The sequence below is a fragment of the Equus quagga genome, chromosome 6 (assembly GCF_021613505.1).
Source record: "Equus quagga isolate Etosha38 chromosome 6, UCLA_HA_Equagga_1.0, whole genome shotgun sequence".
NCBI classification, from domain to species: domain Eukaryota; kingdom Metazoa; phylum Chordata; class Mammalia; order Perissodactyla; family Equidae; genus Equus; species Equus quagga.
In genome coordinates, this window is record NC_060272.1 from 129,949,648 (window position 1) to 129,975,903 (window position 26,256).

The 26,256-nt window shown below is 44.1% G+C and overlaps 1 protein-coding gene across 1 annotated transcript in view; it reads left to right on the forward strand.

Annotated features, from left to right (window-relative positions):
• The window catches only part of ACO1 (aconitase 1), a 59,905-nt gene that overhangs the window by 17,833 nt on the left and 15,816 nt on the right, over positions 1-26,256 (forward strand). Inside the window, exons 3-14 of the mRNA XM_046664965.1 lie at positions 3,719-3,837; positions 4,906-5,074; positions 6,373-6,510; positions 13,814-13,883; positions 14,014-14,197; positions 14,731-14,870; positions 16,794-16,965; positions 20,594-20,694; positions 21,629-21,745; positions 22,796-22,955; positions 24,685-24,820; positions 26,005-26,089. Coding sequence (XP_046520921.1) covers positions 3,741-3,837; positions 4,906-5,074; positions 6,373-6,510; positions 13,814-13,883; positions 14,014-14,197; positions 14,731-14,870; positions 16,794-16,965; positions 20,594-20,694; positions 21,629-21,745; positions 22,796-22,955; positions 24,685-24,820; positions 26,005-26,089 — 1,569 coding nt within the window. The 5' untranslated portion in view covers positions 3,719-3,740. The remainder of the gene's footprint in view (positions 1-3,718; positions 3,838-4,905; positions 5,075-6,372; positions 6,511-13,813; positions 13,884-14,013; positions 14,198-14,730; positions 14,871-16,793; positions 16,966-20,593; positions 20,695-21,628; positions 21,746-22,795; positions 22,956-24,684; positions 24,821-26,004; positions 26,090-26,256) is intronic.

Sequence of the window (26,256 nt, forward strand, 5' to 3'; positions counted from 1 at the left end):
ATCCATCCTGAAATACCAGCTGGATTTGTAGGGTGGTGGGCATTGTGGGAGGCTTCCGAAATGATGCCCAGGGCATTTGTGAGCTATGGAGAAGTAAACTGACACATTTCGTGCTCCCCGCATAACGGCAAATATGGGTACAAGTTGCAAGTGGCTTAGCCATAGAATTTTGGCAAACTTGGGGCACCTAGCTGCTTTAGGGCCTGACACAGAGATCAGGATGATTCAGAGACTGAAGACTTTCTTTTTTCGGGGTGAGAGGGGTAAGGAAGATTAGCCTTGAGCTAACATCTGTGCCAATCTTCCCCTATTTTGTACGTGGGATGCCTGCACAGCATGGCTGATGAGTGGAGTAGGTCCACACCCAGGATCCGCACCCATGAACCCCGGGCCACCGAAGCAGAGCTTGCAGAACTTTAAGCACTCGACCACAGGCCAGCCCCGACTTAAGACTTTTTAAAGATGTCAATGAGCCGCCTTGCCCCGTTCTGCAAAGGCGTCCCACCACCTCCCCTGGCTGCAGAGAATCTGAACTGTCCTACAGCCTGTTAGGAGCCACTTCAGCTGATCCATTTTCCAGGCAGGCTGAACAGCCGTTTTCCTGTTGAGTTGCTATGGTTGGGGTTGGAAAAGTGAATTGTAGGGGCAGTGGCATCGGTGACAAACCAAAGGGAGAGTAACATTGTTGCCTTTTAAATTTACATCCTCTTCAGAATTCCAGGCAGTGGGATTGTTAGTCTTATCTTCTGAGCCACAGGTCTGTAAACTTCTCCTTCTGCAGACAGGCGGGCATGTTTCTTACTAGACGGTGTGTTTCTAGGTTTCTCCTCCTGACTGGCCCCTTCTTGAGTAGAGATGAATGACAGGTCTCTTGGATTTGTGTGGCACTCCATCATATGTGCAGTCTCCCCTCAAAAACTAAAGCTACAGTCTCCAACCCCCTCCCCGCGCAGCAGTCCTGACGTCCTTCAACCCTCCGCACCTGGAGTTCAGTTGGGCTCCTTCTCCCCTTTGACGATCCCCTGTTCACTCAGCAGCCATTTGCTCTACATTTTGTCTCCTCAGCCTGTAAGCCGTCTACCTCTTCTTTTCTGTTTCAGCTTCCTCCATCCCATTGCCCTCTCTGGTTCCCTCTCCGCTGCTCCCTTTCCGTGCTTTCCTACCTGAGTTTTCTCTCTCTGGTTACCCTGCCGTTCCTCCAGTTCGAAGCATCCGCCAGGCGAGGTTGGACACAGATGGGAAGCTGGTGGTCCACCGGTCAGATAGGGCCCCCCGGCGTGTTCAGCTTGGCCATCATGCTGCAGACCCACACAGTGGTTTAGAAAAATTTAGTTAGCAACATTTATAAATCACCCAGACGTTCATATAGAAATCCAGATGACCAGCCTCGCCTGAAAAGCCGGATGACCTATTTGCACCACTGGGTGGGCATTCCTGCGTGCAGCCCACAGCTGGAGCCAGTGGTCCTGCCCCTTAGACAGCAAACGCTGCTCAGGCCGCTGCTCCCTGTGCAGCCTGCTTCCCTTGTCTGGTCCCTTCCTGACCCGCGGAGGCATTTTAGTTGTGATTCCCTCCCCTTTCAGACGTGCACCTTCCAGAGTGATGCGGGGTCGGTGAGCTGAAGAGTCGAAAGAAAGATTTCTTGGACTCTCAAGGTCTGGCAGTAGTGCTCTTTTATTTAGAGAATAGTATGGAATAGCATGGGGACAGGACCCATGGGCAGTGAAGAGCTGCTGCATGGGGACAGGACCCATGGTAGTCAGAGCTGCTGCTGCAATGTGTTGAGGGTCAGGGCTAAATTTATAAGGCATGGGTACGTGACTTATTTTTACTGGAAAAAGAAAAGGTGATGTAAAAAGTCATTAAATGGTTTCAGTGCAGATGGGGTCTGCTTATTGTGTGGTCATATAACTTGAGATATGAATCTGGTCATATAGATCGGCATGTAGGCCAGGATGCCATGGGCTTCTCTACCTAGGGCAGCCTTGATCCACATCACAGAGTACCTCCCTGCCCCCTGAATTAGGAGGCATGAGTTCCTCACCCAGCACTCCACAGTGTCCAGCAATAATTCTCAAACCGGACAAGCATTAGAAACCCCTGGGAGATTACAGACTGTGATCCCTGCCACCTCCCCAGTCGATTCTGCCTCAGCAGCTCAGGGGTGAGGCTCAGGAATCTGTATTTTTAATGAGATCCCGAGTAATTCTGGTGCAAGTGGTTTAGAGCACGTGCTTTTGTAAACACAGTTACGGTGTGTTCCCCTGCCCCTTGCTAGCCTTTTTTAGTTTCAGTTCCAGAATTTCTAGAGAAGGAAGTCGATTGGCCCAGATTGGGTCAGATTCCTTCCCTCTCCACCACCAGTCCCCGAGCGACTCGGGGAAAAGCAGGTCCCAGCAGCAAGGGCGGCGGGCAGACGGCCTCACCTGCCTCTGCGTTCTCCTGTGCCCTTTACAGGTGTCTGGCTTGTCCTGCTGCCTGCCACATGGGTCACTCCAGGAAAGCGGGGGCTGCTTCTGAATCGACGCCTCTCCCCAGAGCCACCCAGCACTGCAGAGAGGATGTACAAATATCTATTTCTTTTAAACTTTTAACCAGCTTTCAAAAGGTTATATGTATACATGTTTAAAAATGCAAACAACATGGAAGGATGCGCAATGAGATCTGAGTCTTCCTCCCAGTCTTGACTTCGAGTCCCCTTTCTGTCCCTCTTTAAGGAACCAGTCCTTTTTGTGTCTTGGTGAAGATAAGATACTGGCCATCTGTGGAGACAAGGCCCACTGTAACTTTTTATCCCACAAACCCCCAAAATATGTTGAATATTTAAATATTTACTCAGAAATGCCCTGGATGAAGTAGAGAAAACTTGTTATTCTTACCTAAAAGTTAAGACTTTGGGGGAAGGATTGATTAATGGATTTTTGCTCAAGGGGTCGGACTTGAGAGCTGGTCTTCTGACCCCACTGCACTGTGTTTTTCTCTCAGTTGTGGTAGTGAAGTTGTTTGAAATCGCTCTTTATCTGTGTGGTGCAGGCCAGGAACAGTGTTCTGCCTGTTCACCGCTTGTAATTTATGAAAAGATTCACAAGAAGTCCTGCCCAGAGCTGTGGGAGAGGGTCCCCTCCAGACTTATCTGGGGAGTTTGGGCCTTTATGCCGACACAAGGTACCTGAAAGATGTGAACACACCATTGCTACCATGTGCGAAAGTGAATCAGGAAGACTTCTCACTCACACAGTTATTTAAAATGGTGCACAGACTGTTACAACAGAAAACAGCTGCTTTCAGGTCCCCCTTCCAGAGTCCACGTTTTACACAATTTCCTAATGTCGCCTGCTATGGACCTCCTACCTCCCATCAAGCAAGATGTGAGTCCAGCTCACAGGTCTGTTCCTATATTCAGGATTTACCATGACACACATCCTTCCTTTCCCTTCTTCCTACATCTCATCAGTAGAAGAATGCTGGAAAGTTGTCAGAAATAAGACAAAAGAAATTTGGGATTTTATGCTTTCTTAAGAGGTAAATTCTCACTTTCACAGTGGCTTCACAGGAGCGCATTTTATTCGCTAAGAATATCATTCTTGTATTCAAGATATTTGAATCCCCTACTTTGAAATTGGAGGAGTGCCATAATTGTGAAAGAGGGAAAACGCTTACCAGAATAAATGAGGTCCAGGTTTGAGAGTAGAAATTAAATGTTCTCTTTCCTTTTCAGAGACACGAGGCCAGCGGGAATCATGAGCAACCCATTTGCACACCTTGCTGAACCCTTGGATCCTGCACAACCAGAAAAGAAATTCTTCAACTTGAATAAATTGAAGGATTCAAGATATGGTAGGCACATGGCTCTATGCTGTACTGGCTCTGACAGCAACTGGCATCTCACTTGCTTGATAATTAAGCCATGTAATTAACTAGCCTGTAGGAGAGTTGGAAGAGGAAGTGGTCGAGAAGGGCTGAATGGTCTTGGATTAAGCACACAAACACACCAACTCACACACACCCACCTTTCTTACACTGCTCATTTTTAAGTAGATAATAATGATCATATTCATGTAACATTCGTATAACACTTTATAGTATAGAGAGTGTTTGTACATATGTATTATATCATTTAATCTACATAACAACCCTATGAGGTCATGTTTATAAAATGTAAGAAGTCAGGAGGAAGCAGAGGCCCACAGAGGGGCAAAGACATGAGACCACGTGGGAGGCAGAAGAGGATGAAAACACATCTTTTTATTCCAAATCCTATGCTTTTCTACTTTTGTACTCTTATCTTTTCCAGATAATATTGGTGAATAATTTTCAAATTTCAGGATGGAACATTTCTTTTATAAATAAACAAAATACTTTTTTTTATGAATTACCATTGTTTTAACCTAGAAACCCCAGTTACCAGTGGCCATACTAGATGGAACTTAGGTTTTTATTTCCTTTGGAAGATGTACATGACTTTGATCTTCATTACAATAATTATAAAGGAGTTACTTTCTCATTTCTTAAACACTAGTTTTTGTATAAAGTAGTGTGTGTGTGTATGTTACTTGGTAACACATAATACAGTAGCTATCTGGACTGATTTCTTTCATGATGTCTTAAGGAAAGCTCTGCAACAGGAATCCAAGGCAAGGCACCCATTCGTTATGAAAGCATTAACTGTGGTATTTTACTTTTGCCCAGTCTGTGGGTACTTTCTAGAACTGAATGTCTCTTAAACCCATTCAGTATCCTTATATTTTAAACTGTTGAGATCAGTTTAAGTTTACCCTCTTTCCCTGTTGGAAGACTAGTCTCATGTCTAGTATCAAGTTAACGTAGACTGGCTTTAAAGAGCTCTTATAATCAAGTGCCTTATGGTTTTTGTTTGTCTTGTTACGCTTTCTCCTTTACTCCTAGGACGCTTACCGTTTTCTATCAGAGTTCTCCTGGAGGCAGCTGTTCGGAACTGTGATCAATTTTTGGTGAAGAAAAATGACATTGAAAATATCCTAGATTGGAATGTCACGCAGCACAAGAACATAGAAGTACCATTCAAGCCTGCCCGCGTCATCCTGCAGGACTTTACGTGAGCCTAACATCACTTCACTCTCCTTTTCACTGCCTCCCCTCTCAGCCTTTAAAGAAAGCACACACACACCATGACTGTATCGTTTATCACCCAATATCCAGACACTTTTGAAAACAAAAGGGAGCTCGTATCCTTGGCAGCAAGAGATTGCCTCAGACAAATCCACATTTTCCAATGGCAAAGGCCATTGTCTTTGGTCTTGAAGATCCTACTTCTGAGTACCCTAGCTCAAGGTGAAAGAAACAGCACAGAGTGGAGCTACCACAGAATCTTTTCTCCCCAAGTCCTATCACCCAAGGAGCCAGATTTCAAACAGCTGTCGTCAGAAGGTAGCTGTGTTGTCCCCTGCGGGGAGAAGATGCGTAGTTCACAAGGCCTGACCTGTCACCATTAAGCCTCAGCTTACATCCTGCTCTTCCCAGGAATCTTTGCTCCATCACAGCCTCTTTTTTTGAGACACAAACTTTCCGCTTTAAAATGTAATTTTATTCCTTCTAGAGACCAAACTTCATTTTCCTTGAGGAAGATCACCTAATTTTATCCTCTAATATAATGAAAAGAAAGTCTTCACTTAATATAAATTTGATTCACAGCCTACTTTTCTAAGTTATATCATAAAAAACTAACTTAAATTTTCTCTGAAGTTGAAGGTGTCACCCATCTGTCTTCTGCAGGTCTTTGAAACCTCACTCTGTGGTGGGAAATAGTCGTGGGAAGAAAATGCTCCAGAGTTTTTAAGTGCCAGCTTTCCCACAGTATCTCTATTTAGACCCTATTCATTATTAAGTTTTGGGTTTTGGGATTTTTTTTTTCTTGGTTTTTGGTTTTTTTCGTGAGGGAGATTGCCTCTGAGCTAACATCTGTTGCCAATCTTCCTCTTTTTTTCATGAGGAAGATTGTCTCTGAGCTAACATCTGTGCTCTGTTTTATATGTGGGACACAGCATGGCTTGATGAGCAGTGTGTAGGTCCATGCCCAGCATCTGAACCCGTGAACCTTGGGCCACAGAAGTAGGGTGCGCAAACTTAACCACTATGCCACCAGGCCGGCCTCTTGTTAACTTTAATGCAGTGATGAAGATGCGTACAAACAAACCACTCAGTCATGGCACTGACTGCCTACATGATGTCTGCTCAGGGAAATGTGCTTAGAAACATTCACTTGTCTAAGTCATCCATTCTTAGCTCCACTGATGAGACAGTCCCATTGCCAATATCAGCAATGGAGGCAAAAGCTAAACATTTCAGTTACATGTGTTTAACAGATTTGTTTTCTGCTCAATTCTCTTTTCTTAGGGGTGTGCCAGCTGTGGTCGACTTTGCTGCCATGCGTGATGCTGTGAAAAAGTTAGGAGGAGACCCAGAGAAAATAAACCCTGTCTGTCCTGCTGATCTTGTGATTGATCATTCCATCCAGGTTGATTTCAACAGAAGGTGAGAGATTAAGATGAATACTTGGCTTTTTTGCTTTGTGCAAAGTCTTGGAGTGCAAGTCTTTTGTGTGTGTGTGTACGTAGCTAAATAAAAGAGGAAAATCTTTAAAAGCTATATTCAGGAAAACTCAAACTTAATATATATTTTCCAGTGAAGACTTTTTTGGGTCGGGGCGGTGAACTTTTAAAACAGTTTTTTTTTCTTTTTTTTTTTTACTTCTTGGGCGGGAGCAACCTGTGTTTAAATCCCACTTGAAGTCTGGGTGAAAAACACATAAATTTTTGCCATGAGAGCTTGTCAAGACAAATATGTGTTTGACTTTGAAAGAGTTTGGGGTTTTTTAACTCCTGGAGCCTTATTCCTTTTTTGATCCCCAGTAACCATTTCATATCTAGCTAACTCTTCGTCTCCATGTGGGTTTCCATATTGCCTATCCCTTTTTTTCCCTTGCTCCTTCTTCTGTTGTTTACAGTATCTGCTTCTCTTTTCCTGCCAAAATCCTACCAGTAACTCTAAAATCTTAGAGACAGTCGACAATAAAAATTTATCTCTTACACATCTACAAGTTGGTTGGGAGGTCGACTGATCTAGGCTGAGGGCAGTCAGTGCCGCAGTGGCTGGGGTAACTGTTTACACTGCCCTGTTCATCCACTGGGCAGCTGGCACACCTCCGGTCCAGGTGTGTTTCTTTTGGGGCTCAGGCTGAAGGAGAAAGCAGCTATCTAGTGATTACAGAGGCCCAAGAGGGCAAGAGGGCCATCTCTCTTGAGGCCTAGAACAGGACTGGCATAGGATCACTTCCGTTCACAATGATATTAATCAAAGCAAAGTCACGCAGTCAAACAAACTGTCAGGGGACAGGGAGGGCACTCCGTCTCTTGTAGAAGTGACTGCAAGGTTACACACAGGGTTTGGATACAGGGAGGGTAACAAGGTCCTGCTAGGAGGCTGGAGTCTTAATCTAGAAGCATAACTAAGTAAAGTTATCATCAACTATCAGTGGAGAAACAAATAACTGTTCTGCACACAGTGCTGGGGAAATTAATTGTTTGGTGGAGGGAGCAGTTCATATGAATTGAAGCATTCATATTATACAAATTGAATCATCAAAAAATTTAGAAGAGGGCCCAGCCTGTTGGTATAATGATCAAGTTCGTGCACTCTGCTTTGGTGGTTCACGGTTTGCAGGTTCAACTCCCAGGCACAGACCTATCACCACTTGTCAAGCCATGCTATGGTGGCATCCCACGTAATATAGAGGAAGATTGGCACAGATGTTAGCTCAGCTACAATCTTCCTCAAGCAAAAAGATGAAGATTGGCAACAGATGTTAGCTCAGGGCCAATCTTCCTCACACACACACAAAAAAATTTAGAAGAAAATTTAAGTATATTTGTGTCAAATGTCTTGATGAGAAAGACCTTGCTAAATTCAGAAGCAATGAATGAAGCAAAAAGGAAAAAAAAAAAATCGATAGATTTAATGACTTCAAAATTGACAGGAAATAACTTGAAAAGTATTTGCAATAAATATGGCAAAGGGTTAATATCCTTAAGATATAAAGAGTGTGTATAATCTATTTAGAAATATAGTGAGACCCAGCAGATAAATGGACAGAGGAAGTGGGCATTTCACAATAAACAGAAATACAAATAGTAAACAATATATAAAGCCTTTTCAGCCTCACAAGTAATGAAAAAGTGAATTAAATCCTTGAGATGCCATTTTCTCTTATCAAGAGAGTTAAGATTAGAAAGTAAACATTACCAATGCTAGAGGTGTTGTGAGGGGACACTTTTGCACACTGCTGGTTGCACTGCAAATTAGAAATGGTGAAAGCAGTAGATATTAAGAACTTTAGGGGGCTGGCTCCGTGGCCGAGTGGTTAAGTTCACGTGCTCTGCTGCGGAGGCCCAGGGTTCGGATCCTGGGCGCGGACATGGCGCCGCTTGTCAGGCCACGTTGAGGCAGCATCCCACATCCCACAACTAGAAGGACCTGCAACTAAGATATAAAACTATGTACTGGGGGGGGGGGGGGGGGGGGTGGGGGTGGGGAAATAAAGCAGAAAAAAAAAAAGAAAAAAAAAAAGATTGGCAACAGATGTTAGCCCAGGTGCCAATCTTTCAAAAAAAAAAAGAACTTTAGAAAGTGCTGTAGCCTTTGTCCCGGAATTTCCACTTGTAAGTACACCCTTTAATAGATATCTATAGATATCTGAGATTCAGAAAAGCTTAATGACTAAAGAGTGTTCTTTAAAATATTATTTATAATAATGAAAACTTAGAAGCATTCTAAATGTCCAAGAAAGGAGAATGATTTATTAAATTATGGTACATCCTTAAAGGGCATTATTAGGAACCTTTACAGTTGTATTGTTGATGTCCTTAGTAACCCTTGGAGCACGCTCGTGTCATAGCTCGGTGAGTGGCTCTAAGTTACATGGACCGAGTGACCTCAGCAGGTGAAAAGTCAGGCAGAGACTGAAGGATTGGAAAGAGAGGCACCAGACTGCCAAGTGATCATCTCTGGGATTGTAACTGTCCTTTATTTTTAGAAGAAGAAGCTATTGTTTTTATAATAAGTCATTTAGGAATATGAAACAAACCATTCAAAGGGGAAAAAAGCCTTTATTTGCTTCCTTGGGGATTTAAATGGGTTCCATACAGCCTCAAGGGAAATGTAGAAACTAGTCTTTCTCAAATTAATGTCACCAGTATCCAAACCGGGTAAATTCAGGGTAACAAGAAGTCGGCTTTGTCCCCTGAGTTGACGGTTCTTGGACAAACAGACCGGATATTTGCCGGCTCTTCCCTTTCCTTGGGACTCTAAACCTTTCCTTAGGCAACGTGTCTGTTTTTTCCCCCTTAAATCACATGAGCTCAATTTAACGTTTTGGTTTCAAAGAGAAGAGTTAAAAATATATACACAAAATGTTATCCTGTTTGAGAATAAGGATAGTTCCTAAAGTTGCACTTCAGAAGTAAGAAAAGTAGCCTCACAAAATCATGGGCGACTTTATCTTTCTTGGACACGCTCGTTGTCGTTGATAATTTGCCTACATTTCTCTGGCCCGGGAGGCGGAAGTATTGGTGGAGACAGAATTATAATTGTTTCAATGTCGAAAGTCTTTTGAGTCAAAATTCAAAGACCTCCTAACAATTAAACAGTTAAATGAATCTAGGTCATCACCAAGTTCACTGTGATTTTTTTTCCCCTCTTTAAACCTTGACATCCGTCAACTCTGGTTTCAGTTTTTTATGGACCTTTTTCATTACACTGTAGCACTGAAAATATTGTTATGAAAATAGCAAAGTCCAGAGGTGAACTTTCATCCAAGTTGATATCCAGATCTCGCAGGCACTTTTTTTCTCTTTTTTGTAATTAAAGAGAACACTTTTGTTAGAAGTGTTTTCGTTGGTGGTGTTTTGTTTTTATTTCTTGAGTTTGGTTTCGCAATTTGACCTCCCAGTCTCTTTCCTCATTTTTGTAAGGAATTACATGTGATATGTCTCAACTTTTGTGAAACTCTGTGCGGTAGGCTTATTTCCAGCTGTTTCCAGAAATGAACTGGGAAAATTGGGGAAGGAGTGGTGGGATGATAAATTGTCTCAGTTAAAGTATTCCCAAGCTCTTTGTCTGGTGTGAATAATATTAATTGGCCTCGCACCATCTCTAGGAAATGAGGATATAACTAATGCATTATTGTAATGTTTACAAAGTTATCTCAGAAATAACCTTTTCTTTTTATCCCAACAAGAATATCATAATGATTTTTGACCAGGTTTCATGAGTGTGAAAACTATCTCCTCTGTAAATACCGTTTGTAACTTTCTGGAGTACCATTAAATGTAACACTCAGAAACTTTGAACTATGTCCAAATCTGAATTCAAATTATGTAACTAAGGAGAAATTTCCTCTTTAGTCTGTGAGGCCATTCGCATTCAGAGACCTTATTAAAAGCTCACCAGATTGGGTCAATTTAGGAAAGTTCTAAGTGGTGGAAAAATCCAAATTCTAAGTCTGTTTATTCATTCCAATATCTAGAACTAAGTCAGTTGAGCCCAGGTTGGCATAAAGGATGTTTTGTTTTAATGAGTAAATAGATTTTTACTCGAAATATAGGTATCTTAAAACAGACTACGCATTCCTGGCGTTTGTTTGTCCTGTGAATATGTTGTTTACATCAAACTGATGTTCCAGGGTTCTCTGGGGTAAATGTTCGCCTTCCAACCCTGCTTCTGCTCTGAGAAGCTCTGACATCTTCTGGTGCTGGAGGCAAGAGAACAAGGGGTAATGACTGGGAATCCACAAATGCCCAGAGGAGAGGAGAAGAGATGGGGGCAGCAGAGGCAGGGCTGCACATGATTAAGAATAGTATTCCAAGACACCTTCCTTTTTTTTTTAAATTAAATCCATTTAACAGATCTATTGTGTACCGGTATTTAAGAAACAGATTAGTTTCGAAGACCAGAGAGTTAATGAACACAGCTTTCATGCGGTTGGTAAGTGGAGCACCCACAGAGAAAGAGGCACGTCATCCCGACTTGGAGCGCTGGAGGGTCCTTCAAGGAGAATCACTGGATCTCGGTCCTAAAGGGTGTTTACCAAAGAGAGAAGCACTGGAAGAGGCATTCTACGTGGAGAGAATCGAGTGGGCAGAGGCTTGGGGAAAGTGGGGCTTGCGGACAGTCCGAGGGCAACAGTTTGGCTGAAGCTGACAGTTTGGACTGGAGGAGAAAAGAGGGCTTTATAGAGGAAGTTTGAGGTCAGAGTGAAGGACTTTGTTTTCTAAGACAAGGGATTTGTACTTTGTTTAGAAAATGGGAAGCCCTTGGCGGACTCAAGATGGGTCACGATGATCTGTATTGAAGAAAACTGATTCTGGCGACAGCACAAAAGACAGGTTGAATAGACTGACAGAGAAACCAGCTAGGAGGCTGTCTCTGGAATAGGCGCTTCGAGAGCTGTCGGTGCTGAGTGGCAGGAGAGGAGGTCGTTAGGTGAGATATGGACAGATGGCGGTGAGGAAGAGATGTAGGAAGGAAAGTCACGCCTTAGGGTTTGACCTGTTGAGTTTGTGGTGCCCGAGGTGTTTCTGATGCAGAGGCCCAGGATCCGTTGGGAGTATGGATCTGGACCGGAAGAGGCAGGTGGGAACGGGAGGGAGGAGCCCTCAGTGTCTTGGTGAGAAGGCGGAGACGAGTACCTTGAGGAAGAGCTGCCTCGGGTCCAGAGGCTCTGCTCATGCGGGTCAGCCCTGCTCCACCAGAGCAGGCTCTCTCCTTTCTCTTTCTTCCTTTTGCTTTTCTCTAACACATAGACACATTCACAGACGTTCATTCTCCGCATCAGGGATGGGCAAATTTTCACTGTAAAGGGCCAATGGTAAATATTTAGGCTTTGCTGGCCATGTACTGTCTCTGTTCACGTACTCTTCTTTTTGTAAACTGTTAAAAATGTAAAAATTATCCTTTGCTCAAGGACCAGACATATACAGTTGTTGGGCCGGACGTGGTCCCTGAGCTCTAGGTTGTGCTTCCTGCTCTAAGGCACTCTCGGGAACCGATTCCATTAAAGCAGCTGACACTTGTCTTGGAGAATATTCACATCAAGAGGAAAAGGAAGAACGCAGCTTGGTGACTGACGGTGGTTTGTGTAGAGTAAACGGTCAGTGCCTCTAGTCCTTTTCTGCCCAAGGATTGCCTACCCCTTTTTGTCTGGCAGACTCTCCCTCACCCTTCACACCACGTTGCTGTCGTTTCCTTCTGGACAGCATCCCTGACTCCCTGGTCTGAGTTTGTGGCCCTTTGGTACCTCTTCTTCCTGTATCATGACATTCTTAGCATCACATGCTTGCTCCTCTGTCCTCTCCCCGGGCTCTGGGCTCCAGGTGGGAGGGCACACGCTGTTGCTCTTGTACCGTTGTGTTCCCGGCAGGTGGCCCCAGGTGGTCTCTGTAGATCAAGGTAGAGGCTCCAGGCCCAGACAGACCTGGGTTCAGGTGACAAGCATCTGACCTTGGACAAGTTATCTCATCTTTCTGTGCCTCCGCTTCCTCTTCTTTACATTGGGGTGACAGTAGTCCCTACGCGAGGGGTTGTTGTGGTGATTGAATGAGCTTGTGTGTGTAAAGCTTAGAGTCTGTGACGTGATCTTGCACTTTAGCTCCTGCTGTTATTATTATCGCAGAAGTGGCAGTTACTACCACAGCCCTCATTACTCCTACAGTTTCTGTCACTCCTGCTTCAGGGAGGCAGTATCTGTAGGGATTCGGAGCATCAACTCTGGAGTCAGACTGCCAGGGTTTCAGTTCCACTTCCACCATTTACAGCTGTGTGGTGCTGAGCAGGCTTCTCACCTTCTCTGGGTCTCAGCTTCCTCTTTTGAAAAATATGGATATTAGCTGCACCTAACTCGAAGGGTTGTTATGGAGACTAAATGAAAAAATAAATGTAAAGCCTTTAAAATAGTGTCTGGTTCCTAGTAACCTCAATGAGTGTTTAGTGTCAACTAATGAAGTCTACCTGGGTCTTAGCTGTTCATTTTACTATCTTTTCCTATGTTCACTCTGTCTGTGATACAGTTTGTAAGCACCTTCTGTGTGCTGAGCTGGCAGAGCTGTGACTATGACCTATTCCACCTAGCCTCAAAATAATGTAGTTTCATAATAAAAACTCTGGGAAAGCTTCTTTGTGCCCTGCATTGCCTGTGTCATTCCTGGGGGACTGAATGACCTGGAGTAAACCTCAGCATGTAATCTGGGCTTTGCAGTTATTCTTGGGTGGCACCATCCGCCTCATGAACCTCTGTCTGAAAGATAGGAGATTGTGCTTCTATAAATGCCCGTCCCTCTGGGCATCGCTGCTTCCCCATCTGCAACAGAAACAGATGAAAATGCCAGCCCAGACACGGCTGTGCTCAGAGGGGTGTTATGACAAGGTGTGGACGAGAAAGAAGAGCAGAATCAAGGGTTCTTTAAATGTCTCAGCTGCCGTCGCCGTCGGAAATGTCTTGAGTCTGTTCCTAAGAGTCAGACTTTACAATCAGTTTCGTTTTAACTTGAGTTCACTTAATGTTTTCTACCCACCATGTTTAAAGGCACTGTAGGAGTCACTTGATCCAAATAATCATTATTCTTTTTACTTCACTAATTACCTCTCCTTTCCCGTGTGACGAATGCATAATACCACCCAGCAACCCTGCGGATGAAATTGCCATTTTGTTTACTCATCACCAATAAGTCTGACCAGTGACATTTTAAGCCTTAAAATTTATACATTTAGTTTTTCTCTCTGACAGGACAGACAGTTTACAGAAGAATCAAGACTTGGAATTTGAGAGAAATAGAGAACGATTTGAATTTTTAAAGGTATGGGCGGGGTTTGCTTCCCTTGGCTGGTTCTTTGCGGATGTGGAGTACGAGGGAGAGGTGCCAAGGAGATGGGCTGCAGACTGGTGTGCCAGGCATTCATAATGTTCTTCCCATTTCTCGATCCTAGTGGGGTTCTCAGGCTTTTCACAACATGCGGATTATTCCCCCTGGCTCAGGAATCATCCACCAGGTGAATCTGGAGTATTTGGCAAGAGTGGTATTTGACCAGGATGGCTATTATTACCCAGACAGCCTTGTGGGCACGGATTCGCACACGACCATGATTGACGGTTTGGGCGTTCTCGGTTGGGGTGAGTGTTCTGCCAGGTTCCTATCGCATTTGCTGTCCTATGGCACGCACCTCAGTTTACTTTGATACCATTACGTCCCAGGAGCATGAACATGCGTGACCTCAAGTGTCGGAGGGCTATTTTTGTCTGTTACTGCTGTATTTGCGGTGCCCAGAAAAGTGCCTCATGCCTAGTAGGCGCTCAGTAATAATTTTTGAAAGAATGAACTGGAATAAGGGGTTAGGGACATTTAGAATAAATGAAAATCACCTGAGGTGTTTGTTAAAAATGGAGACTCCTGAACCGCACTCTCCATTTTGGTGTGGAATCGAGGGGATTTTGATACAGGTGTTTGGGGACCCACACTTTGAGAAACACTTGTTAAAAACTCTGTAGAGGGCAATAGAGAAAAGGTAACTGCTCTTTCTAGAAACATAACTCTGTCCTAATGAAACATGGTAACTGGTTTGATCACCCATTAATGACACTGAATTATGCCTGAGGACACACTGAGGAATAATGCAAGCGTTATTCTGTTGCGCCATTGCTTGCAGGTGTGGGTGGTATCGAAGCAGAGGCTGTCATGCTGGGTCAGCCCATCAGCATGGTGCTTCCCCAGGTGATTGGCTACAGGCTGATGGGAAATCCCCACCCTCTGGTAACCTCCACGGACATCGTGCTCACCATTACCAAGGTAACGATGCGCAGCCTCCTCTGCAGTCTTGGAGAGTCACAGTGACAAACGGGGAGTCCAGAAAAACATGATGATTTCCATGTGTTCTAGAAAGGCTAGGAAACAGGATGTTGGTGACTTAAAAAGAGATAAGGGGACAGTTCTGTGGTTAAGTTTCAGATAATCATGTTCATTTGACTCTTCAGTGGCTGCATGTATCTTTTTCTTTAAAAGAAACTTTTGAAATTGTGAAATAGTTCAGATACGCAGACATTAAAATGATATTCACATGCCCGCCACCTAGGCTTAACGGATGGTAACATTTTGCCGTATTTGCTTCAGAGCTCTCTCTGTATGTGTATTTTTTAAGAAATAAAATGTAGTATTTATGGCTAAAGCCATCCTCTCCATTCCTGGAAGTAATCACTCTCTCGAGGTTATAAGAATCATTCCCATGCGTGTGTTTATACTTTTTCTACATTTTTTCCACATGGTTCTTCTTGTTTGTAAATAACAAACTCCTTCTATGAAGAATGTTTGACTTTTTTAATTCCCTTCTCTAAGTTACATTATTGTAACAGATGTTTCTCCAGGCTGAAAAATATTACTTTTGTTCTTTTTCTTTAGCTTTTGTAAGAAATAATCTTTTTTTGTAATGTGCTTGCTTTGCAAAAAGAAGGCAGCTTCATTTTGAAAGAATATCAGAGGGGCCAGCCCTGTGGGGTAGTGGTTAAGTTCGCACAGTCTGCTTTGGCAGCCTGGGGTTCATGGGTTTGGATCCCAGGCACAGACCTACACACCACTCATCAAGCCATGCTGTGGCAGTGTCCCACATACAGAATAGAGGAAGATTGGCACAGATGTTAGCTCAGCAACAATCTTCCTCAAACAAAAAGAGGAGGATTGGCAACAGATGTTAGCTCAGGGCCACTCTTCCTCACCAACATAAAAAACGAAAAGAATATTAGAAAAGTGATGGTTTTTATTATCACAAACAATTTTTTCTGATTGTCTAGTTTGGAGGCTTGGGGTGTTTGGGATGGATACTATACCGTTAAAGACCAAAAATGTTTCTCTTTGATTTAATCTTCATGGAATTTGAAATTGGATTTATTTGAACACTATAGCTTATCATAGATATCCGTGCATTGTTCTTCAAATGTAGAATAACATAAAGCTTGCTCACAAGATTTGGCAGAATCCCACGTAACCAAAAGAGCCTACTCATGAGATTGTCATAAAAGCCGTTTCATGAAAGTGGCTTCGTTTGGGGCGAAGTCAGTCATGGAAGCCCCCGCCCTGGCCAGGGGCTTGCATGGAAAAGGTACGGGAGTCAGACTGTCTGGATCATTTGGTTACATCTGACTTGTACCTGTGTCCAGGAAATTTGCTCATTATACCTTGAAAACCAGCCGTCTTCTTACTCAGCTCGTGCAAGTCATAATTTATTTGGGTTGAAAGAATTTATTTAATTTTTAGCATTTCTAGGCACTTCCAACAATCTCATTAGAGAGAGTGTTTCTCATTTTGAAAAACTTTTCTTAATGTTGTTATTTGTATTTTTGGTGTTTTGACATAGTTTTAGATTTACAGGAGGATTCCTGTAAAGATAATACAGAGCATTCCTGTTGCTTTTCTTTTAGCTTCCCCAAATGTCAACATCTTACCTCACTATCAAAATGAAGACGTTAATGTTGTTATGACACTATTAACTAAACTAGAAACTTCACCAGTTTTTTCAGTAAGGTCCCTTTTCTGTTCCAGGATCCAGTTGTACTTAGTTGGCATTATTTTTTAAGTTTTATTTTTAAAGTAATCAAAAATATGTTGAGCTAACTTTTTGTGTTTACTCACAAAGCTGATTTATAAGAATTGCTAGGTGACAGTTCTGCATTTTAAATATGGGCTTTAAGTCTCAGACTTTGCTGTCATTCTGCTGCACAGCACCTCCGCCAGGTCGGGGTCGTGGGCAAATTTGTCGAGTTCTTCGGGCCAGGAGTAGCCCAGTTGTCCATTGCTGACCGAGCAACGATTGCCAACATGTGTCCAGAGTACGGAGCAACTGCTGCCTTTTTCCCAGTTGATGAAGTTAGCATCAAGTACCTTGTGCAGACAGGTAAGTGCAGACCTGTGAGAGCGGAGGCCCTGGGTACCGTCCACAGAACCCTGAGAATCAGAGCTCGCCCTTCTGCCTCTTCCCCGAGCGCGCTGGGTCAGCGTTACAGTTCTTTTCTTCTCTCTGTGGAGTCAAAAGGGTTGCTGGGATTTCAGAAGACATGAGGTAGACGTGGTCTGGCCAATAGAAAGAGTGCCAGTACTCTGGAAGCCTAGATATGTGTACTGGTCTACTACTGGTTATTCGACATGAAACAAGGGATCTGGGTAATGGGAGCTGCTGTCTGTGGGGTATCTGCTGAGTGCCAGACACTTGGCATGCATTTGTCTTCATCCTCTTCACAGATCTAGTCATGCATGGCCTAATGACAGGATTACGTTCTGAGAAATATGTCACTAGGCAATTTCATCATTGTGCAAATATCACAGAGTGCACTTACACAAACCTAGGTGGTATAGCCCGCTACGCACATAGGCCGTGTGGTGCTAATCTTATGGGACCACCATCGTATATGTGGTCCGTCATTGACCAAAACGTCGTTATGCAGCACATGACTGTTTAGGGTAGATTGACTAGTTAATTAGCTAATAGAGAAAACTGAGGATCAGAGAAGCAGGGTAAATATCCAAAGCTAATAAATAATGGAGCTAGAATCCAAACCTGAGGCTGCCTGGCTCCAGACAGGGACCACATTCCGTGACACCCTCGCAGGGCTGTCTGAAAGGAGAGATGAAAGACTGCATCTGAAGGCATTTTGAAACATCAATGGTTCTTTAACTCTGCATAGATTTATTTAGAGATTTGACTTTTACTTTGAGAAAGGTTTTTTTTTTAAATTTCTCAAGTGTGTCTCTTAAAATCCTTCAGCCATTCATTTAACACATTATCAGCATCTGGTTGAGGTCCAAGAGATACAGCAGTGAGCAAGGTAAGGTCTCTGCACTCGTGGGGCTTACATTGCAGTGAGGGAGACGGACAGTGAACAAGTAAACAAATAAATACCAAAGTGTTTGTATGGCATTATGTTTATGTTTATGAGATAATGAGAAAGAAATCAGAGAGGTGGTTGCAGTAGCCTGAAGGTGCTACTTCATGTGTAGGGGGGTCAGTGAGGGGCTCTTGGAGGTGGAGTCTGAGGAGGTGTCTGCATGACGTGGGGGACAAGCCAGGGAAGTGGTGGAGAAGGTGTTTTCCAGGCAGAAGAAACCACAACTGCAAAGGCCCAGGACAGAGATGGGCTCGGTGTGTCAGAGGACAGCAGAGGGGCCTAGGTGGCTGGAGCCCAAGGTTGAGGCCATGGGAAGTGAGGTCAGGGGGTGGGTGGGCAGGGGCCAGATCCACACAGGGGCTCAGAGGCCATGGTAGGAAGTTAAGTTTTGTGGGGTTTTTTTGCTGAGGAAGATTGACCCTAAGCTAACATCTGTTGTCAATCTTCCTCTTTTTTTACTTGAGGAAGACTAGCCCTGAGGTAACATCTGTGCCACTCTTCCTCTGTTTTGTCTGTAGGATGCCTCCACAGCCTGGTAGGTCCGCATCTGGGATCTGAACCTGCAAACCCAGCTCTGCCAAAGTGGAGTGCACCGAGCTTAACCACTACGCCACTGGGCCAGCCCCTAGGATTTTATTCTAAGTGTGCTAGGAAGCCAATGCGTCATTTTAAGCAAGAAGGAAACATGAAATAATTTTATTTTTAATACCTCATTCTGTTTTAAAAAGATGGAGGACACCTTTTATTTTCCAAATGACTTTTAAAATTACAACTAAGTTATTAAGGAGACAAGAATGGGGTCTTCTCATCCATATCCAGTGTTTAGTAGTGAAGGATTCCAAAGACCGGTGTTCTTTTTGAAATGGCAGGAGTAGCAGGCGTTCACGCTAAGAGCTGGGCCAAGCTGTGTTGGCATGTGCGCATCTCTTCATAAGGTTTCATGAGAATCTTACCTTCTCCAACTAAATCCAAGTCTTATCCACAATTTTCCTGAGTAAAATCCTCTGGAAGTAGTTAAGATTGTGATGAAAAAAATTATTTTAAAAAAATATTTTTGTTAAACATATCCTTGTTGAAATTGGTTAATTGATATCTTCCTTGATCCCCAAAGGATTTGAAGTAAGGAAAAGTTGTGGGAATAAAAGAACAGAATAAATAGTTGCGGGAATGAATCTTAAGAAGAGAAGGGAAGTGATGGTGAGGAGGAAGAAGGAGGAAGAAGCACAAAATACATCCAAAGCTGAGAAGAGTGTCTCTAGGGGTGGCCTCTACCCTTCTCAGTGACCAGGCTGACCAGGCACCACATTTGTAGCGTCTGTTAAATTGAAACAAACATACTGCTTCAGAGAAATAGAACCCTTTCTCCTACCGAAACCTAAGAGGAGTTTCTCCTGTGCATCTGCATCAAGAATTGGCATGGGATGTAATGAACTTAGGGTCCAAGAACAGGTCGTGATAAATACGTCGATGAAGCTCAGACTGTCATCTTTTATGAGATCCGTGCTGAAAGCTGGTGACCTTTCCAATTCAGTTAAACAGGCGGATAAAAAATGCTGATCTGGGGCCGGCCCCGTGGCCAAGTGGTTGAGTTCACACCCTCCGCTTCGGCGGCCCAGAGTTTCACCGGTTTAGATCCCAGTTGGGGACATGGGCAGCGCTTGTCAGGCCACGCTGAGGAAGCATCTCACATGTCTCAACCAGAAGGACCTACAACTAGAATATACAACTATGTACTGGGGGGCTTTGGAGAGAAGAAGAAGAAGGGAAAAAAAGGAAGATTGGCAACAGATGTTAGCTCAGGTGCCCATCTTTAAAAACAAAAGAAAGAAAAAAATACTATCTACTGTGAGTCCAAGAATCCAGGTCTCAAGGAGGCATATTCAGGCGGCAGGGGTTCGGGTGCACTGCCTGTCCGTGGGCGTACTTCACAAGCGTTATCTTCTACGCCCAAGGTCTTGATAAGAATTAAACAGCAGAGCGTTCAGGGTCATATTCCTGGTGATCCAGGTTTATGAGTTAAGACTTTGGACTTTCGAGTCAAATTCAGGTTTGGATCCTGGTTCTGTCGTTTACTGGCTGTGTTCCGTGGGAAAGTTACTTAATCTTGAGCCACCATTTCCTGATCTATAAATGAGAATAATAACAGTACACGTCTCATAAGGTCATGATGGAGGGTCAGAGATTGAGATAAAGCATTCAAAACGTTTAGCACACAGTGCGGGGCACACAGGAAGTGCTTATAGCTGGTGGTTTGTGGAGGGAGTTAATGGATTATTATTGTAACAGTAATAGTGTGGAATGCTGAGAGTCTGGCCAGCCGAAGGCAGAGGTATTGACGTGCTCTGACCGTTAGCTAAGGCTTAGGGTCCTCCTAATTAAGGTCATAAGCAAAGCGACGGGGAGTGCTTATAGGTAGGACCAGAGTATTCTTCAGAAAATAGTCACCTTGGGAAGAATGGCAGATCAGTCAATGGCCCCTAACACGGCAGCCTGAACGCGGAAGCATCAGCAGAGCCGATGGTGCGTGTGTAAGAGAAATGCACATCACTTGTATAATAGCTGGTGGAGGCGTTAGTTTATGGTCTTTAACCAGGAAATATTAACATCCGTTACTTGCTGCCTCTTAAAATGCCCATTTAGGTCGTGATGAAGACAAGGTGAAGCAAATTAAAAAGTACCTTCAGGCTGTAGGGATGTTCCGGGATTTCAGTGACCCCTCTCAAGACCCAGACTTTGCCCAGGTACGAGAGCGCCTTCCGCCGAACGTGTGTCTGCTCTTCTTCGAGGCTGTGGTGGTAGTTGTGTTTGGTTTTTCTCCGGGCGTGTCCTTGAGGGAACTGGTCACTGCCAAATCATTGCAGAAGAACAGGGTGTTAAAAGACTGAAAATCAAAAAGATAAGGAATTGTAAACATATCCAAATAATATAACTTCTTCCATCCCTCCTGGCCGTTGGTTTGAGTTGGGTGTGCTCTCCCTTTTTGAACTACTTACTCCTCCGATGTGGAAGACCTTTAAAGAAGGACTTGAGCTATTTAAAGGCTAAGCTCGTCATTACAGATGAGGAAAGAAATGGATGTGTGAACGTCTCTATTAGTTCCTATTAATCCAACCACTCACCTTCATTCATTGTCTAGAGTGCAAACCGAATCCACATTGTTCTCAGCAGCCAAGCTCAGAGGGTCGGCTAGATGTGGGACGCTTGTTTCCTTTCCTGTTAGATGGAGGGAAGGAAATATTCACTTAGACTAAGGCCCATTTCCTGGCGTTGATGACTTCATGGCTGCATCCCTCCCAGTCATCTCAGAAAAAGCGCAGTCATGTGTGTGTATCATTTCAGTAGGAAATTCACCTCAGACTAACGTAAGCAATAAAATGGATGGATGAGCTGCTTTACAAAGATGGACAAGTGGAAGACACTGGGCAGCAGCTACAGTGCCCACCGTGGGCTTCCTGAGAGGTGACAAGGAGGCCCATCCCACGTTACTTAGATGCCCACCTTGACCTTTGGAAATTCGTCCCTTAAGTGTTAAAATGAACATTGACTTCCTTCTTGTTGAGTGTGGTGGTTTCGTTGTTTGTGTTGTGCTGGTGGTTTACATTCTCAGGCATGGATGTGGTTTTTCTCCGTGGATATAACGTGAGTTCTGCACTTCCTTTTCTTTTCGGTGCCCAGACTGTGGAATTAGATCTGAAAACAGTAGTGCCATGCTGCAGTGGACCCAAAAGGCCTCAGGACAAAGTCGCCGTGTCCGACATGAAGAAGGACTTTGAGAGCTGCCTTGGAGCCAAGGTAGGCCCGCAAGAGGCAGGTGAAAGTCCCCCAGCCTTGCTCCCGGCCCAGTTTCTTGGTGCCCAGGCTTCTTCTCAGCGCCCTCGATGATGAATCTTCCTGGAGCCCGGCGCTGAGGGCGTTTCTTCTCCGTCCTCTTCTCCTTAATGCCCCCCATTAACTAAGAGCCAGGCAGCTTCCTTAGGGCACTTGATCACCTGCAAACACAGCTCAGCCCACCTTTTATCAAAGCATATTTGCTTTTCATGTGACTCTAACTGCACTGTCCACTCTCCTTGCCCAAGCTTTTCTGGTGATGGTACTTTCGTCCATGCCATTCCCTGCCTGCATGTCTCCTCCCTTCCACGTGTCCTAATCTCTCCGCTCCTCCACAACGTGGCCTCAGATCTCAGAGCAGAAGGTCATCTTTACCTCCGTTGAATCTTCATGGCACTTGGTCTGAAGCCCTGCGATGGCTTTCCATGTTCTTTAACTTACATTATTGGTACTTTATAATACTTGCGTGTCTGATTTCCCTACTGGACTATGTGTTTGAGGATCAGATTTTTGTCAGAATCACCTTTGTATCCTGCAGAGTACCCAGCATAACATCTTGTAGGCAGTAGATTTTTGACGTGCAGTTCCCAAACAAATGAGTAGGATGGGCGATGGCTGTTCTTTTTGTGGCTCCAGCATTATACCAGAGGCCCAGCTGTACTGTGTGCACCTTGTTGGACAGGATTAGTTCAATCTGGCCAAAATGACACCTATTTCTAGATTTCCATCAGGTTAGGATCAGTGGCCTCAGTCCATATCCATTTTCATTTTTGAGGTGGGAAGGAAGTAATTGTTAATAATTTCAAAGCGGAGTAAGATTCAGAAGTTGTGACTGCCTCTTGTAAAGATGTAAAAAGAATAAAGAGAACTTTGATTTTTTGGTAGCATTTCAGAGTTTGCTGGCCAAGGTATTTATGGTTTGTTAAGAATTGGCCTTTAAAGTTATAGTTACCGAAGTATTTCTTCTTCCAAAGTGAGAACTTTTGACCATATATATATTTTTTCTTCCTACAGCAAGGGTTTAAAGGATTCCAGGTTGCTCTGGACCATCATAACGACCATAAGACATTTATCTATAATAATAGCGAATTCAGCCTCGCTCACGGTTCTGTGGTCATCGCTGCCATCACCAGCTGCACAAACACCAGTAATCCATCTGTGATGTTAGGAGCAGGTAAGCGCACTCGCATCCCTCCCCATGGTCATGGGACATGTTGGGGAAATCTCCCAGGGCATTACCCTGGGGCTTGACTGGGCTCCTCGTGTAGTACCCTGAGCCTTGTCTTTTCCAGATACAGAGATTTATTGGCCCAGAAATGTTTACACAATAACTAGCATCTAAAGCAAAGTGTTTAAAGTAGAATGCATAATAGTCTTTAGAAGTAACACAGAAAATAAGTAAAAGAAAGCAAAAAAAGGTGAATTTCTGGTAAAGCCTAGAATCTTGTAACAGATTTTAGAAGGAAAAACTGTTTTCATGTCACAGAATGTTCTCTGGAAAGCCCCCGATAGGCCTGTTGTACAGTGAATTTAGTCTATCTTAGAAGTGTTATCAGGTACATCTGAATTAGCGCACAGGGCCCTGATTGATAAAACTCACCTGCCTCTCATGTAATTCTGGTTAAGCAGTTAATATTTACATGCAGAGTGTCATTGATATAAGGTCTCCTTAGTTTCCAAATTTTTGATCATCCCTAAGAGTTCCTCTTATGTCCACAGACCAAAGAGTATCAGCAGTTCTGTCTTTCTTTCTTTCTTTTTTTGCTGAGGAAGATTGGCACTGAGCTAAGATCTTTGACCGTCTTCCTCTATTTTGTATGTGGTTCACCGCCACAGTATGGCTGCTGACGAGTGGTGTAGGTCTGCACCTTGGATATGAACCTGGGCCGCCAAAGCAGAGCACACTGAACTTAATTAACCACTAGGCCATCGGGCTGGCCCCCTGCAGTTCTTTCTTTATGAAGTGAACAAGTGCCTAAGGAAAATCTTCTTTGTCCGAGAATTCATCTGTTGGCATCTCAGCTTTTTTGTTTTGTTTTGTTTTTTTGAGGAAGATCAGCCCTGAGCTAACATCTGCTGCCAATCCTCTGCTTTTTGCTGGGGAAGACTGGCCCTGAGCTAACATCTGTGCCCATCTTCCTCTCCTTTATATGTGGGACGCCTACCACAGCATGGCTTGACAAGCAGTGCCATGTCCGTACCCAGGATCTGAACCGGAGAACCCTGGGCCACTGAAGCAGAATGTGCACACTTAACCACTGTGCCACGGGTCCGGCCCAGCCTTCTCAGCTTTCCTTGTCTGGAGCAACCCAGTTTCCCCAAGACAAGTCACCAGCATGTCTGTAGCTTTGTGTCTCTTTGTGCCCTCGTTCCTTGTTTCTTTCCTGCTCCTGTGGTTGGTCCTAGGACAGCACACCTGGCATCCTGTCACGGTCTCTGTATTTGCCGAAAGTCCGATGGACCAGGAGCTCTTCATCTTCCACTTCAAGAAATATCCGAAGGCTAGATTTTTACTTCTAGACTGACAGTATTCCTCACCAACCAGTACACAATTCATGTGCTTTAAAAAGGGCCCTTCCAATTATAATTTTCATCCAAAGAAAATGTAATTAGAAAGATCGCCTTCCCACCAAAAATTAAAAACTCATTCTGAAATATATTCCTAAACAGTTTTAGGTTTATCTCTAAAAAAAAAAAATGCACATCTCTTTCTCCGTTTCCAGGACTAATTTCGAATTTACTGCAGATACATAAATGACTTGGGGCCAGTGAGCTTTTGATCTCTGGCAGGCAGCAGAGATAGCAGACAGTGCCACCATGAAGAGAGTCAGGCTCTTTCCCGAACTGTCCGTGAGCCTCGAGTAGGCAGCCGCCCACACCGCGTCTGTGTTTACCTTTCACAGGGCTGTTAGCAAAGAAAGCTGTGGATGCTGGCCTGACCGTGAAGCCGTACATCAAAACCAGCCTGTCTCCTGGGAGCGGGGTGGTCACCTACTACCTGCGAGAAAGCGGAGTCATGCCTTACCTGTCTCAGCTTGGGTGAGGGGGAATTTGCTTTTCCACCACTGCTTTTGTTGTGTTTTATTCCACACGTGTCTTGGTGTGTCCCCTTGTAACAGATGTAAGCTCATGTGAGGTCTCTAGTGACGTAGTCTCGTCTGATGGTAAGTAGACTGAAGCTGTTACACTCCAGCAGAGTGGGGCCCTCCCGTGGACAGCTGTGCTGGCTGTGCATCATACGAGGGTGCCCCCAAAGGGCAGAGCAGGGGCTGACGTCAAGCCTGTGCTTTGGCATGGTGCTGCACGCTCCTGGAGGAGGGGGCGCCTTTGCTCAGTTACACAAAACTCTGCTAGAGGCGAGCACTGGCCCTGCACCTGCGAGTCTGCCCTTCGGTGTGAAAGTAATTATTTACCATGGCTAAAAATGTTCTAATTTCTTGAAGTAAATTAGTTATTTGTTGCCAAATACAGTGTTTCCAATTTCCCCATTTTCCTAATTTGGATGACATAGATTTTATTCATATTCGTTTATTCATAGATCTTATTAACATGTCATTTTCAAAAGTCAAAAGTCCTTGGGATTATATAATAGAAGTAGTGAATAGAGATATTAAATTAAATAGAAGTAGTGAATAGAGATATTACATGTCATATGTGATTTCAACTTTTAAAAAGCCTAGATCGGGGCCAGCCTGGTGGCGTAGTGGTTAAGTGCGCACGTTCCACTTCTTGGCAGCCCAGGGTTCACCAGTTCAGATCCGGGTGGGGACATGGCACCACTTGGCAAAAGCCATGCTGTGGTAGGCGTCCCACATATAAAGTAGAGGAAGATGGGCACGGATGTTAGCTCAGGGCCAGTCTTCCTCAGCAAAAAGAGGAGGATTGGCAGCAGATGTTAGCTCAGGGCTAATCTTCCTCAAAAAAATAAATAAGTAAAAAATAAATAAAATCCTGAATAAAGTAAGTGGAAAGAAAAAGAAAGTCTAGGTCTTTAATTGGACTCCTTTTTGTAAGTTACTCAGAAAGTAGTGCAATTGAATGGTCTAGAAAGGATGAATTCTAGAAAGAATGCTCCCAAGGATGAAAGCGATGTAGAAACAGCCGTGCCCTGAGCTTATGTCATGCTCTGTATTCTCTCTAAATCAGTGGTCTCTAGGGACTGTTGCCTGCAGAGGGGCTCACTGAGCCTTAGTCTCCGTCTTGTGCTTCTCTTCTGGCACCAGGTTTGATGTGGTGGGCTATGGCTGCATGACCTGCATTGGCAACAGTGGTCCCTTACCCGAGCCCGTGGTAGAAGCCATCACGCAGGTGAGTGAGAGGAGCCTGGGGGTCTTCAGAGCTGTTGTCTCTTTTCATATGACGTGGGACCAAAATGCTGGTAAGAACAGCTGGGAGGCAGAGATGTGGTTAGATGTATGGTCTTTGGAGTGAAGTAAACTTACCAGCTATTTGACCTTGGGCAAGTTCATTGACCT